The sequence below is a fragment of the Bufo gargarizans genome, chromosome 6 (genome assembly GCF_014858855.1).
Source record: "Bufo gargarizans isolate SCDJY-AF-19 chromosome 6, ASM1485885v1, whole genome shotgun sequence".
In the NCBI taxonomy this organism is placed as follows: Eukaryota; Metazoa; Chordata; class Amphibia; order Anura; family Bufonidae; genus Bufo; species Bufo gargarizans.
The window spans coordinates 116,478,220-116,493,246 of NC_058085.1; the positions used below are offsets into that span (position 1 = coordinate 116,478,220).

The following is a 15,027-nucleotide window of genomic DNA, read 5'->3' on the forward strand; positions in this document are numbered from 1 at the left end:
CACCTTCATGGTCAAATAGCCCTTACACAGCCTGGAAGTGTGTTTGGGGTCATTGTTCTGTTGAAAAATAAATGATGGTCCAACTAAACGCAAACCGGATGGAATAGCATGCCGCTGCAAGATGCTGTGGTAGCCATGCTGGTTCAGTATGCCTTTAATTTTGAATAAATCCCCAACAGTGTCACCAGCAAAGCACCCCCACACCATCACACCTCCTCCTCCATGCTTCACGGTGGGAACCAGGCATGTAGAGTCCATCCCTTCACCTTTTCTGCGTCGCACAAAGACACGGTGGTTGGAACCAAAGATCTAAAATTTGGACTCATCAGACCAAAACACAGATTTCTACTGGTCTAATGTCCATTCCTTGTGTTCTTTAGCCCAAACAAGTCTCTTCTGCTTGTTGCCTGTCCTTAGCAGTGGTTTCCTAGCAGATATTCTACCATGAAGGCCTGATTCACACAGTCTCCTCTTAACAGTTGTTCTAGAGATGTGTCTGTGGCATTGACCTGGTCTCTAATCTGAGCTGCTGTTAACCTGTGATTTCTGAGGCTGGTGACTCGGATGAACTTATCCTCCACAGCAGAGGTGACTCTTGGTCTTCCTTTCCTGGGGCGGTCCGCATGTGAGACAGTTTCTTTGTAGCGCTTGATGGTTTTTGTGACTGCACTTGGGGACACTTTCAAAGTTTTCTAAATTTTTCGGACTGACTGACCTTCATTTCTTAAAGTAATGATTGCCACTCGTTTTTCTTTACTTAGAATTTGTATTATGGCAAGAAAAAAGCAGCTAACAGTCTATTCAGTAGGACTATCAGCTGTGTATCCACCTGACTTCTCCACAACGCAACTGATGGTCCCAACCCCATTTATAAGGCAAGAAATCCCACTTATTAAACCTGACAGGGCACACCTGTGAAGTGAAAACCATTTCAGGTGACTACCTCTTGAAGCTCATCAAGAGAATGCCAAGAGTGTGCAAAGCAGTAATCAAAGCAAAAGGTGGCTACTTTGAAGAACCTAGAATATGACATATTTTCAGTTGTTTCACACTTTTTTGTTATGTATATAATTCCACATGCCTTCAGTGTCAATCTACAATTTTCATAGTCATGAAAATAAAGAAAACTCTTTGAATTAGAAGGTGTGTCCAAACTTTTGGTCTGTACTTTATATATATCCAGTGAGGAACAGAAGTATTTGAACACCCTGCGATTTTGCAAGTTCTCCCACTTAGAAATCATGGAGGGGTCTGAAATTCACATTTTAGGTGCATTCCCACTCTGAGAGACAGAATAAAAGAAAATCAGGAAATCACATTGTATGATTTTTAAAGAATGTATTTGTCTTGCACTGCTGAACATACAGTAAGTATTTGAACACCTGAGAAAATCTGTGTTAATATTTGGTATAGAAGCCTTTGTTTGCATTTACAGAGGTCAAGCATTTCCTGTAGTTCTTGACCAGGTTTGCACACACTGCAGCAGGGATTTTGGCCCACTCCTCCACACAGATCTCCTCTAGATCTGTCAGGTTTCAGGGCTGTCTCTGAGCAACACGGAGTTTCAGCTCCCTCCAAAGATGTTCTATTGGATTTAGGTCTGGAGACTGGCCGGGCCACTCCAGAACCTTGATATGCTTCTTACGGAGCCACTCCTTGGTTATCCTGGCTGTGTGCTTCGGGTCGTTGTCATGTTGGAAGACCCAGCCACGACCCATCTTCAATGCTCTGACTGAGGGAAGGAGGTTGTTGCTCAAAATCTCACAATAAATTGCCCCATTCATGCTCTCCTTAAGGGTCCATTCACACGTCCTTGTGTGTTTTGCGGATCCACGGATCGGCGGATCCGCAAAACACGGACATCGGCGGTGTGCGTTCTGCATTTTGCGGACCGCACATCGCCGGCACTTAATAGAAAATGCCTAATCTTGTCCGCAATTGCGGACAAGAATAGGACATGTTCTATATTTTTCGGGATCGGAATTGCGGACCAGAAAGTGCGGATCCGCGCAGCACATCGTGCTGCCCCATAGAAATGAATGGGTCCGCAATTCCGTTCCGCAAAATGCGGAACAAAATTGCGGACATGTGAATGAACCCTTCTACAGTGCAGTCGTCCTGTCCCCTTCCCAGAAAAGCACCCCCAAAGCATGATGTTACCACCCCCGTGCTTCACAGTAGGGATTGTGTTCTTGGGATGCAACTCATCCTTTTTTTCCCTCCAAACACAAGTGAAGTTTAGACCACAAAGTTCTACTTTGGTCTCATCTGACCACATGACTTTCTCCCATGCCTACTCTGGATCATCCAGATGGTCATTGGCAAATTTCAGAGGGGCCTGGACATGTGATGACTTGAGCAGGGGAACCTTCCGTGCAATGCATGATTTGAAGCCATGACGGCATAGTTTTCTACCGACAGTGACCTTTGAAACTGTGGTCCCAGCTCTCTTCATGTCATTGACCAGCTCCTCCCTTGTAGTTCTGGGCTGATTCCTCACCTTTCTTATCATCAGTGATACCCCACAAGGTGAGATCTTGCATGAGCCCCAGTCCGAGGGAGACTGACAGTCGTCTTTAGCCTCTTCCATTTTCTAACAATTGCTCAAACAGTTGATCTATTTTCACCAAGCTGCTTGGCATTTGCCCCGTAGCCCTTTCCAGCCTTGTGGAGGTCCACAATTTTGTCTCTGGTGTCTTTTAACAGCTCTTTGGTCTTGCCCATGGTAGTAGTTGGCGTCTGACTGACTGTGGGGTGGACAGGGGTCTTTAAAGAGCTCGGACAGGTGCTACTAAGTTAGATTAATGAGTGGAGCAGAGGTGGACTTTTTAAAGGCACAGTAACAGGTCTTTGAGAGCCAGAATTATTGCTGTTTCTCAGGTGTTCAAATACGTATGTTCAGCAGTGCAGGACAAATAAATTCTTTAAAAATCATACAATGTGATTTCCTGATTTTTATTTTTTTTATTCTGTCTCTCAGAGTGGGAATGCACCTACAATGTGAATTTCAGACCCCTCCATGATTTCTAAGTGGGAGAACGTGCAAAATCGCAGGGTGTAATAAACGAATGAATGAATGAAAGGTGTCTGGGCCTCTTCACCTGCTTCACTATCAGATCACTGAGCAGGCATTGAGAGGAAGAAGGGAGCAGGGAAGTTATTGAGCATGTTAGTCCAGCTCTGAGCGCAGGAGAATGTGGCCAGGATATTAGCCACATGGTAAACAGCAGAGGGCGCTACCAGAGAAGAAAACATAATGTACATAAAAGATCTAATAACAATATCATTGCACTTATATTGCAATAATACTTTATTAGAAATGCCCTATTTATTGCATAGGTATACTATTTGTATGATAACCCCTTTAATGATCCCTTTATGAGCCACACCAGGTTTTGTTTGGCTTAAAAAGCTGCATCAGAAAACCTGAACCATGCTTACCAACATTGGAGTTGGTAAACTCGGGACAAATAGGATCCATCCACCCCTACCCATGCATTGGTTGAACTTGATGGACTTCATGTAACACCACCAAGATGCCCATTTATGGAGGGGACTTACATAAGCCCTAGCCACTTTTGCCCAGTGACAACTACATTTTGCAGGGACTGTCTCTGAAAATTAAGGACAGTCACAGCAAATTCGGGACTGCTGGCAATTATGCTGAACGTATACGGGCAACCTTACTCTGCAGCTTGTTGGTTGCATAAGCTTTTATTGTAAAATCCAACATCCTCTATAGCCAGTTTACATCTCATTATGGTATTATTAGGTACCTGCATTTTTTTCAGCTGCTGCAGCTGATTCCTTAGTTCGCTGGCATTATGTTGCAGGTCATGAAGATGAAGCTGCATTTGCAGGCGGCTGATTGCTTTACTCTGGTCAGCTGGGGTTGAAGTAAATCCTGGAGTAGAACTGGACAATGGGGTACCAGCATTTTGAGGTCCGGCAGCTAAAATGAAATGAGAAACAAAATGCACTAAATCAAATCTGTAAACAGTTCAAGTCTGTCAGCAGTTTTGACCATGCCGAGCTGTTGACAACACTAGGCAGGGGCTGAGAGGAGAAGAACAAATATACTTTTTGAGGAGCATTTCTCATCAGGAGTAGTGTGAACATGAACATGCTAGTTTCCACTCTCTCAAGTGCCCAGGGTGGGGTTTCACTGTAAAGTTCTCTCTGCATTGAGCTGCTTCACAGTTTCTCCCCTCTGCTCTGAGAGACAGCTGTAGCATGCAACCAGGAGACCAGTACAGCTGCGACTCAGAGCAGAGGGGAGGGGCTGGGAAGCAGCTCAATACAGACAGCAATTCATAGTGAAGTCCCACCCTGGGAACTTGAGGGAGCAGAATCTAGAGGAATACACCTTCATATTCACACTACTCCTAATGAGAAATGCTCCACAAAAAGGTATGGTTGTCCTTCTCTCTCCAGCCCCTACCTAGTGCTGTCAACAGTTTACCATGGTCAAAACTGCTGACAGACTCCCTTTAAGACTAGGGCTACACGGCGACATGTGTTGCACGACAAAAACGGTACAACTACATTGCCACGTGTCGCTTGACATTCACGTTGCACTAATGTCGTGCAACATTTTTAGTAATGATAGTCAATGATGTCACATTGCGACATGCTACAACTGTGATGCGACAGTTGCACAGAAATCCAATTTGTATTTATAAAAAATGTTGCACGTTTTTTCAGCGACAAGAGGTCGGCCCTAGCCAAAGATTAATTTAGACAAGTGTTTTTCACGCCCAGGTGCTGACCAGGTGTAGAACAGACAGCACCTTAGACTGCACACTGACACGCTACAGTCAATTGGCCTATTCTACTATGCGTGTTTCTGCACAAACCACCAGTCCGTGCAGAGACAACAGCAGCTTGCCCCATTAAGGTCAGATTTTATCATAAATAAAATTAGGAGTGCCGGACTTCATCCCTGTTGTCTAGATCAGACTTTCTTGCAAGACTTGCCCATTTTCGTGAATGGGTGCACAACAATAATGAATGTGGGTGTTTAAAAAAAGTCAATTTTTCATAGGCAAATTGTTTAATTTTTTTGGTTTTTGAAAAAAGGAAAAATAAAGAAAAAAAACAAATGTCACGGAAAAATCCATGTATCATAAAAGTAGATAAAGAATGTTATTTCCATAGCTTGTTAAACCAGCACAGACCATGAACCGGTCTGGCACACAAGTATGCACATCCGTTCTCATAAAGGGATGGCATTATTATGTAGGTTCCTGCATTGTATACAGTGAGGAACAGAAGTATTTGAACACCCAGCGATTTTGCAAGTTCTCCCACTTAGAAATCATGGAGGCAGCTGAAATTCACATTGTAGGTGCATTCCCACTCTGAGAGACAGAATAAATAAAAAAAATCAGGAAATCAAATTGTATGATTTTTAAAGAATGTATTTGTCTTGCACTGCTGAACATAAGTATTTGAACACCTGAGAAAATCTGTGTTAATATTTGGTACAGAAGCCTTTGTTTGCATTTACAAAGGTCAAACGTTTCCTGTAGTTCTTGACCAGGTTTGCACACACTGCAGCAGGGATTTTGGCACACTCCTCCACACAGATCTCCTCAAGATCTGTCAGGTTTTGGGGCTGTCGCTGAGCAACACAGAGTTTCAGCTCCCTCCAAAGATGTTCTATTGGATTTAGGTCTGGAGACTGGCCAGGCCACTCCAGAACCTTGATATGCTTCTTACGGAGCCACTCCTTGGTTATCCTGGCTGTGTGCTTCAGGTCGTTGTCATGTTGGAAGACCCAGCCACGACCCATCTTCAATGCTCTGACTGAGGGAAGGAGGTTGTAGCTCAAAATCTCACAATAAATGGCCCCATTCATCCTCTCCTTAATACAGTGTAACCGTCCTGTCCCCTTCACAGAAAAGCACCCCCAAAGCATGATGTTACCACCCCCATGCTTCACAGTAAGGATGGTGTTCTTGGAATGCAACTCATCCTTCTATTTCCTCCAAACACGACGAGTGAAGTTTAGACCAAAAAGTTCTACTTCTCCCATGCCTTCTCTGAATCATCCAGATGGTCATTGGCAAACTTCAGACGGGCCTGGACATGTGATGACTTGATGCATGATTTGAAACCATGACGGCGTAGTGTTTTACCGACGTTGACCTTTGAAACTGTGGTCCCAGCTCTCTTCATGACATTGAGCAGATCCTCCCTTGTAGTTCTGGGCTGATTCCTCACCTTTCTTAGCATCAGTGATACCCCACGAGGTGAGATCTTGCATGGAGACCCAGTCCGAGGGAGACTTACAGTCGTCTTTAGCCTCTTCCATTTTCTAACAATTGCTCCAACAGTTGATCTATTTTCACCAAGCTGCTTGGCAATTGCCCCGTAGCCCTTTCCAGCCTTGTGGAGGTCCAAAATTTTGTCTCTGGTGTCTTTTCACAGCTTTTTGGTCTTGCCCATGGTAGTAGTTGGCGTCTGACTGACTGTGGGGTGGACAGGGGTCTTTAAAGAGCTCAGACAGGTGCTACTAAGTTAGATTAATGAGTGGAGTACAGGTGGACTTTTTAAAGGCACAGTAACAGGTCTTTGAGAGCCAGAATTCTTGCTGTTTCTCAGGTGTTTAAAAATACTTATGTTCAGCAGTGCAAGACAAATAAATTCTTTAAAAATCATACAATGTGATTTCCAGATTTATTTTATTTTATTCTGTCTCTCAGAGTGGGAATGCAGCTACAATGTGAATTTCAGACCCCTCCATGATCTCTAAGTGGGAGAACTTGCAAAATCGCAGGGTGTTTAAATACTTCTGTTCTTCACTGTATGTAATCCATTTGGCTTAAGTTGCACTTCACCATTTTACCAGCAGAGGTCAGTCATACGCATACAATGTATATAATGCCCACTTCGCAGATCTCTAGTGCACATACTATATACAGTGGAAGCAACTACTGTGTGAACTAACAAGATAGCAGTGTGCCTAATGGTGCATAAAACACATCACAGAGAAGCTCCTAATCACCCCATTCAATCCTCAAAAATCTGGATAAACAGAATACAAATTGGACTCTTTCCCAAAAAAGCTAATTATCATAAAACAGAGTAACATAATTCGGGTTAGCAATTTGCTGGTCTATGAATTACAATGTTTTTGATAACCTATGGGCCCTACACACATGATTTTGCTCTGACATATTTTAGTTCAATAAAAAAAAAACACCACAGAAACTGCTTACGTTTTTTTTCTATTCTGTATGTGGTTTCTATGGCGTTTTTAGGAGCATTTCTTTTTCAAACATCTGTGTAAATACTTTTTTTTTCTGCCATTTTACTCCCTATAGAGGAGATATTAAAACTGCAAAAAAAAAAAAAAAGCCACAAGCCTTAACAGGCTGATTTTTTCTTTTTCAAAGACACCAAATTAAAAAGACCAGTAGCAAAAAATGCCAGTGTGTCTTATGTTTTAAATTTTCCACAGACTTTCAGAAAACAACTGGAGCTGGAGTTTTTACAGCAAAATAAATGTACCAAAAAAAGTCGGGTGCTAAAAAACCTCTAAAAATGCAAAAGTGCAGAAAAACACCTTCACAAACCTAAGCATGAGCTCACTCTATCATAGCGACTTTTACCTCCGACATGTTGCCGATTTCGGATGAAGTAAAAGACAATGCATGTGAATGGGCCAAAATCCCGGCTACGATTCAAGTCAATAGGAGTTGTGTGCAAATCTATCCTCATCAGCAACAACGGGAAGCCATAATAATTATAAGTATGTATGGTATGGGCAAGGTAACAGTTCCCTGTGCTAACCAATCACAACGCAACACTGTAGTCCTATTAGGATAAAGATCCAAATTATTAAAGTGGTTGTGCAGACAATATATTTTGATGACCTATCCCCACCTGACACACCCGCCGATCAGCTGTTTGAAGAGGAGCCGGGGCTCCGTGTGAGCAGTACTTCCTCTTCATTACACTGCCCATCGTAATATTATTTATTCAAAGGATTCTATTTATTCAGGGGGCACGTGGGGCATCAATATTAAAGGGGTTGGCCACTTTCTGGTTACTGTTGTGAGATGACAATATTGCACCATATTCTATATTTCATAAGGTATACGTCCTTGCTTACAAAGTCTTGCACTGTCCACACAAAGGTCTTGTCCATAAAATGGCTGCTGATGGAGGGTCATGTGACCAGGCCAATCACCTCCATGTGATATCTCCTCCATTTAAACACACTGCACCTGCCATCTGCACTTGTTCTGTTAGGAGTTTAGTGCAGGTGAAGTGTGTCTGAATGGCGGAGACATCACATGGAGGTGTACAATAAGTAACATTAGGTACAGTATTTGGGGACATCTTGCTATGCAGCAAGTACAGTAATAATGGCAGGTGAGGTAGCAATAGGCAGAGAACTGGGGGTATCAGCAGGATGGGGAGTTTGTTCAGGTTTCGGAAATGCAGAGTGGATGCTGGAAAAGTGAGGAGCGAACAATGTATCTGCTGCAATCTCTGCAGGCACATGTTGGGGATGGAAGAAATCGTTATGGTGATTCCAGAGGGAGAAGATGGGAACAGCGACTCCAAACAGAGACGTCACCTGTAAGTAACTAGATATAACTGCTCTGTAATCACTGCTATGTTCTGCAGAGCGCCTGTGTATCACTAATTTCTACCTCTGTATGGCGGTGTTATTGGCTTGTACAGTGTTTAGTAACAGTATGGTCATATTATTCTGTCATTATTTGGCGGTACTGGTCATGGTGTGGCGTTATCTGGGTTGGGGGTCCACTCAGGCGATGGGTATGTTTTTGACTGACCTGCTGTGCTGAACCCTCTAGTTATGCCTCTGCTTAGGATGTATTCAGATGTGGCAGTCATGGTTTGGATTTTGTCACTAATTGCCACCACGGTTTTAAAGAGTTTCACCTGTGTTAGCTACTGGACCATAGCAATTAGCTGTAAAAACACAGTTCTGGGCCATGCACCAAGAACCTCTCCACGACCACTACCTCTGAATATACCCTAAGATATCTGACTGCATTAAAAAAACAACCCAGCTGTACAATGCTAAAAGGACGTATGTGGAGCTGCTCATCTATTTAATGGACTTCTACTTTACACCATGAGTAATCTGCCAGAGCTACACCGATCCAACCAGTACTCACTTGTTGATCCACTGTTTGTTGAGTCTGTCTTCTCACTAGAAGTAGACATAAAAAAAAAATCAGAATGGAGGAACAAAAAGCTCACATATCAGAAAATAAGTGATAATGCTCAGTTAACAGTCACAAAGCATGCTACCATACGTAGTCTTTAAAGGGCATCTGTCAGCAGATTTGTACCTATGACACTGGCTGACCTGTTACACTTGGCAGCTGAAGGCATCTGTATTGGTTCCATGTTCATATGTGCCCATGTTGCTAAGAAAAAAGATGTTTTAATATATGCAAATATATGCATACATTTTCTCAGCAATGCGGGCACATATGAACATGGTACCAATACAGATGCCTTCAGCTGCCAAGTACACATGTAACAGGTCAGCCAGTTTCATAGCTACAAATCTGCTGGCAGATGCCCTTTTAGCATGTTCAGTTTACTTATTGGTCTTTTCAGTTAAAGGGATTGTCCCCCCAGGAATACCCAGTTTTTATCACAATGTAATAAACATTAGGGCAGAGCCACATGTAGCGTAAATGCTGCAGATTTTCCTCATTTAATTTCGCAACTCTGTAGAGTGTCTGCACATAAATTAACATGTGATGTGGACTTTACATATGCAGCATGTCAATTAATGTTGCGAATATCTGTTGCAGATTTCACCAGCGAAATCTGGGTCAAATCCACAGCATTTACGAAGCAAAATCTGCATGAATTGGGGCACATTTTGCCTCTGCGCAGATTTCAGCCAAATACCCAGGAGATGCTCCTCTACGCGTTGCAGTACCCTTAAATGGTGTTTTTTCCTCTTATATTAGCAGTATAAATGTATGATACTTTATGTCATGAGACTACAGCGGTCTACAGCTCCACCCCATAGTGGCACCAAAGGGCAGCTCAAAAGAACCCCTGGACTGAAGAAGCAGAGCACCACGTTCCTTTCAGGTTTATTAGGATAATTCTCTTGCTGCCGTTTTCTTAGGAATACATTGTAATGTTGAGCGCACTTTAAAACAATTTACAGAGCCTTTTTTTCACCCAGGCGGCCAATAATATGAGAGCTTAACGATAATTGCCCCAAGTAATAATTAACAACAGATTATTATTTTTATTGTTAGGAAAAGGAATGTATAAAAACTGTAAATCGTGCTATGTAATAGCTGTCTTCCAAGTCTTCAGCGGTCTGACAAATAACTGTATCAATGTGTGTGAACAATGAAGACTAAGCAACCAGCCTCCTATGAAAGACTATTCCAGAGGGATAATAGAGCTAGATCACTAATGGACTGTAATGGTCTCTCTTTTTAGGATAGCATCCAGATCATTGTATGGCAGAAATTTATCAACTGGTACAACATGACCGGCAGCCACAGCTCATGATTATCACTCGGCTCATGCTGGAGCTTCTCACCAGGGGTTTTAAGAGAATGACTGGCCTGAAAAAAGTATGTCACCAAACATCAGGGTCACTGTCACCGGGTTCTGCTGCCTCCAGATAGGTCAGCGTAAAACTGGTGACAGATTCCCTTTAATCAATAAGGGTTAAAGAAGGAGGAGATGAAGAAGCACAAATAGGCCTTCAGTGGACCATGGTAAGAATAGCTACCATTGTTTGACTGTCTTGGCTGTTGATAGGTGAAATGGGACATGTATAGCATGCACAGTTGCACTACAATATATGTTTTTTTAAATTTGTGCTTGATCAGTGACTTTAGCCTGGCATATTGCTGGTGTGATCGTTCATACCAAAGATCCAAGTTACAACTTACTAGTTTGTAAAAAAAAAACTTGATCCAGCACCTTGACAATTCTTGAGTGAAGATTTCTTTATTTCCTGCAGTGAATATTACAGTGGCAATAAAACACGTCCTCATCAGATACCGCTTTAGTCTATGCGTGTTTCGAACAAAGCATGTTCTTACTCATGACTATCGGACCAACTCAAAAAAATCAACATATATAAAGGTTTATTCCTTCCTCCCACATAGGCAGGGGGAGAAGAAAAAAACTATTCAGGTGTATATACTAATTTAGTTGATTACTGGGTGGGTCACTTGCCTAACTTTGTTTTCAGAGAACAAATGTATAAAACGTTGTAAAAATACATGGCATATAGCCTGAACATGTACAGGGGGGATTAAAGACACCGAATGACATGTAAAATGTATTTAAACCCCCCTGTACATGTTCAGGCTATATGCCATGTATTTTTACAACGTTTTATACATTTGTTCTCTGAAAACAAAGTTAGGCAAGTGACCCACCCGTAATCAACTAAATTAGTATATACACCTGAATAGTTTTTTTCTTCTCCCCCTGCCTACGTGGGAGGGAGGAATAAACCTTTATATACGTAGATTTTTTGAGTTGGTCCGATAGTCATAAGTAAGAACATGCTTTGTTCGAAACACGCGTAGACTAAAGCGGTATCTGACGAGGACGTGTTTTATTGCCACTGTAATATTCACTGCAGGAAATAAAGAAATTTTCACTCAAGAATTGTCAAGGTGCTGGATCAACTTTTTTTTTACAAACTCGAGGTCTTACCTTCACTTTCCGTGCACCAAGGGGTAAATCTCAGGATAGCAACAACAGGTGAGCTGGATTTCCACATTACACTTCCAACTTACTAGCCACATTCTGGCTGATAATAATTTTGTGTATTGCCAGCTTTAGGCATTACTGATCTACTTGGCACCCTTCAAAAATCTCGATCTACTGGTCATCTAAGTAGGCTTTAATGGAATGTGACTCTGTTCTAGAGTTACAATATAAGTTCTATGAACCAGTTGTCATGTGTCTAAAGTGCCTGTCACATGTGTATGATCATAACAGACCATAATGCAGTGTTCATTCCCTGGCAGTATCTTCCCGCCCTATACCTGGGATTTTCACTGTGGGAACTTTGCATGAGAGCACACTGGACCAGTCCCGTCAAGCTAGCAATCTGTTTCTCCATTGCTTCCATCCGTTCTCTGCAAAACAAAATAATAGGATCATTAATCTCTATAAGTCAAATACTTTTAATTTCTAATTCAAGAGCAAAATGTGGAACTGGAGGAAATAAAAATAATAAACTGGCCATTCACATTAGATAGTTGGTTGACGGTTGAACATCCTATGAAAAATCATCTGGTGAACAATCTGTTGGCAGACACGGCTATCACACTTTAGTCCACTGCAGTTGGTTCACACTGCCCATATGTGTTCAATGAAATCGGGAGATGAAAGATCTTTCTGGGAACATTTAAAAAAAAAAAAAGATCTTTTGTCCATGAACAATCTTTCTTTGAATGAAAGATCTTTCATCTACTATTGGTCAAAAATATTGAACATGACCAACGTTGTTTCTGACGATAATAGTCTATAATTGGGCAGCTAAAATAATGATTTGTAGTTCAATTTCATCCGACAAACAATTGTTTTGGATGAAATCGTTCATTTGAGTCAACTTTAGACTAATGCGTATGGCCACCTACAGTATAAAGACTCCTCTCTACTGTGGCTGCAGAGATCTCATTCTCTTGCAAGGTCTCTGAGATCTTTGCACGTATGACTCTCCTACAGAGGCTCAGATCATAGTAATGAAGAAATGTCTGTGTGGAACCATTAATCAGGTTAATTAATAAATGATGCATTTATGAAGGAGCTAGCAGCACCAGAAGAATTCAGCAATAAACATCTCATTATTGGACTGCTATCTTGGCATAAGGCATGCTGATTTATTAATACCCTGAAATGTGTTAATGATCAGAATTCATCTTATTGTGTAGCCCGCTGGTTGCAGAGAAGCCATAGAAATATTCTTATATAATGCTTTTAAGGGTTTTATTGAGGTAATAACTAAATGATCTTCACAATGCCTCTACTACGATATATATATATGTGTATAGGGCTACATGAAATTACTACAAAGAGTATAAAGAAAGCGGTGGCTTCACAATTTGCCTTCTGGTAAGAATTTATATAGCTTGCTGCCTCCACTTATATAATAGCGTCTTGAAAGCTGTAACATTGGTGCAGCCTGTACCGCTACATTTTGGTCTTTTGTATATAGAGACAGAGCTATTACCACCTTTCTTGTGTTCAGTTCTCTAAAGGGCCATGTCACTGTGGAACATCTATTCCAACCAACTCTATCCACAATATTGACCCAAAATTTGTTGAAAATTTACTGTCAACTGCTTAATCGCAAAGTTTGTTCCTTTTCACTACTCATATCTTCGTGTTGTCAACCACCTTTTTAATAGTACTGAGGTGTATTATTAACAGGTCCTCACCTTGTCTCCACCTCTTTGGTGGGCACTGGAGAGCTGAAACCAGACAGAGGACGTTCACCTGGCCCAGGGAATATTTCATTGGTGCCAGAGGAAGAGCTGGGATTCCTTTGCTTACCAACAGGGCTGTCCATAAAAACTGAAGACGAAGAATCTTTGCGGAATGTCTGGCGAACGGGGGAGGAGCGGCTGGAAGGTCCAGAATAAGGGCTATGGGGACCCTGACTCTGGTTAACATCCACCATCCTTCCATCTGACACTTTCTGAGGTGAGGACGGTGGGATACGAAAACCCATTCCAGGACCATATGTGTCTCCATATATTTGAGAATTAGGTTTGTACATTCCATCTTCTAGATCGGACTGTAGAGCAGCTGCAGAATATGTGCTCAGAGAACGCACTGATCCACGCTTGTATAGCCCCCCAGGGTACGAGAAAGGGTCCCCAAGTCCAGCTAGGGACTGAGTGGATGTAATGCTAAGTCTTCCTTCATGGACCATTCCATAAGGATCTGAATAAAGTCCTTCATTCTTCACCAGCACCACATTCTTGTTGGTCAAATCTTCATCAGGCTTCACATCCCGTCTCTCCAAGATAGCACTAGGACTAGGAGAGACTCCTTGGGCTGGAGGAAGACCAGACATTCTGTCCCCATGATGCACGGGACTTCCAGCATAAGAAGGTGGTCGCCCACCACTGTAAGACATGCGAGAGCGTGCTGGGGAGGAGGACTGAAGTACTGGAGGAGGGGATCCCGAGGCCATATGAGGAGCAGGAGACATACTATTGATGCGTTGAGTAGGGGAAGAATCTCTGGACCCATACATCATCTCACGCTGCAAAAAGGAAAGTTACAGATCAGGACCAAAATCTTCTGAATACAAGAATTTAATATCATGCAAGACATGCATGAAGGATGAATATTTACTACTATGCAATATCATACTGTAGGTCAAGGTATGATCTTGATATGATGAATTAAACTACCGAGTGCAGTAACTGTACTCACACATACACTGTATATCTACACAGGAAAGGACTATGGTGTGCTTCATGGTACAGAATTATGTACAATATCTCAGAAAGGGAAAAAAATAACTAGTAGAGGATGAAAATAAATTAAATTCTACACTACAGACAAACATGCACATTGTGAGGACTGCTAATATGTTCATGCAGGTTTATGAACACATATACACAAGACACGTGAAACAGGACACATATAATTCATCCAACGTTAAAAATCATATTTGTGAAATATTAATTTCACTCATAAGCAGCCACAAATCACAGCATATCTATCTGCATATAAATATGTATGTACACACATGCAGGGCCAGATACCAGGACCAGAAATGGTCACTATCCTGTCCACAATAAAATTCCTTGGTGGATCCATGTGTGTCCTCTATACACCACTTCTCTAGTGGACATGGTTACCAACCAGAATTTTTCTTTTTACTGGACAACTTACCCTAAAATCACAGAAGCAAATTTTTTTTACGGACAAACTGTAAAACCATAATGAATTATAAAGATTATAAGTAGTACATGTCTATAGCACAATGTACCGGTAAGGGTCATTACCAGTATTTAC

At 41.9% G+C, this 15,027-nt stretch overlaps 1 protein-coding gene across 1 annotated transcript in view; it reads right to left on the bottom strand.

Annotated features, from left to right (window-relative positions):
- The window catches only part of SRCIN1 (SRC kinase signaling inhibitor 1), a 341,128-nt gene that overhangs the window by 26,915 nt on the left and 299,186 nt on the right, over window positions 1–15,027 (bottom strand). Inside the window, exons 7-10 of the mRNA XM_044298102.1 lie at window positions 13,434–14,266; window positions 12,036–12,128; window positions 9,159–9,193; window positions 3,777–3,952 (exon numbers count right to left, since the gene is read on the bottom strand). Of these exons, the coding sequence (XP_044154037.1) occupies window positions 3,777–3,952; window positions 9,159–9,193; window positions 12,036–12,128; window positions 13,434–14,266 (1,137 nt within the window). The remainder of the gene's footprint in view (window positions 1–3,776; window positions 3,953–9,158; window positions 9,194–12,035; window positions 12,129–13,433; window positions 14,267–15,027) is intronic.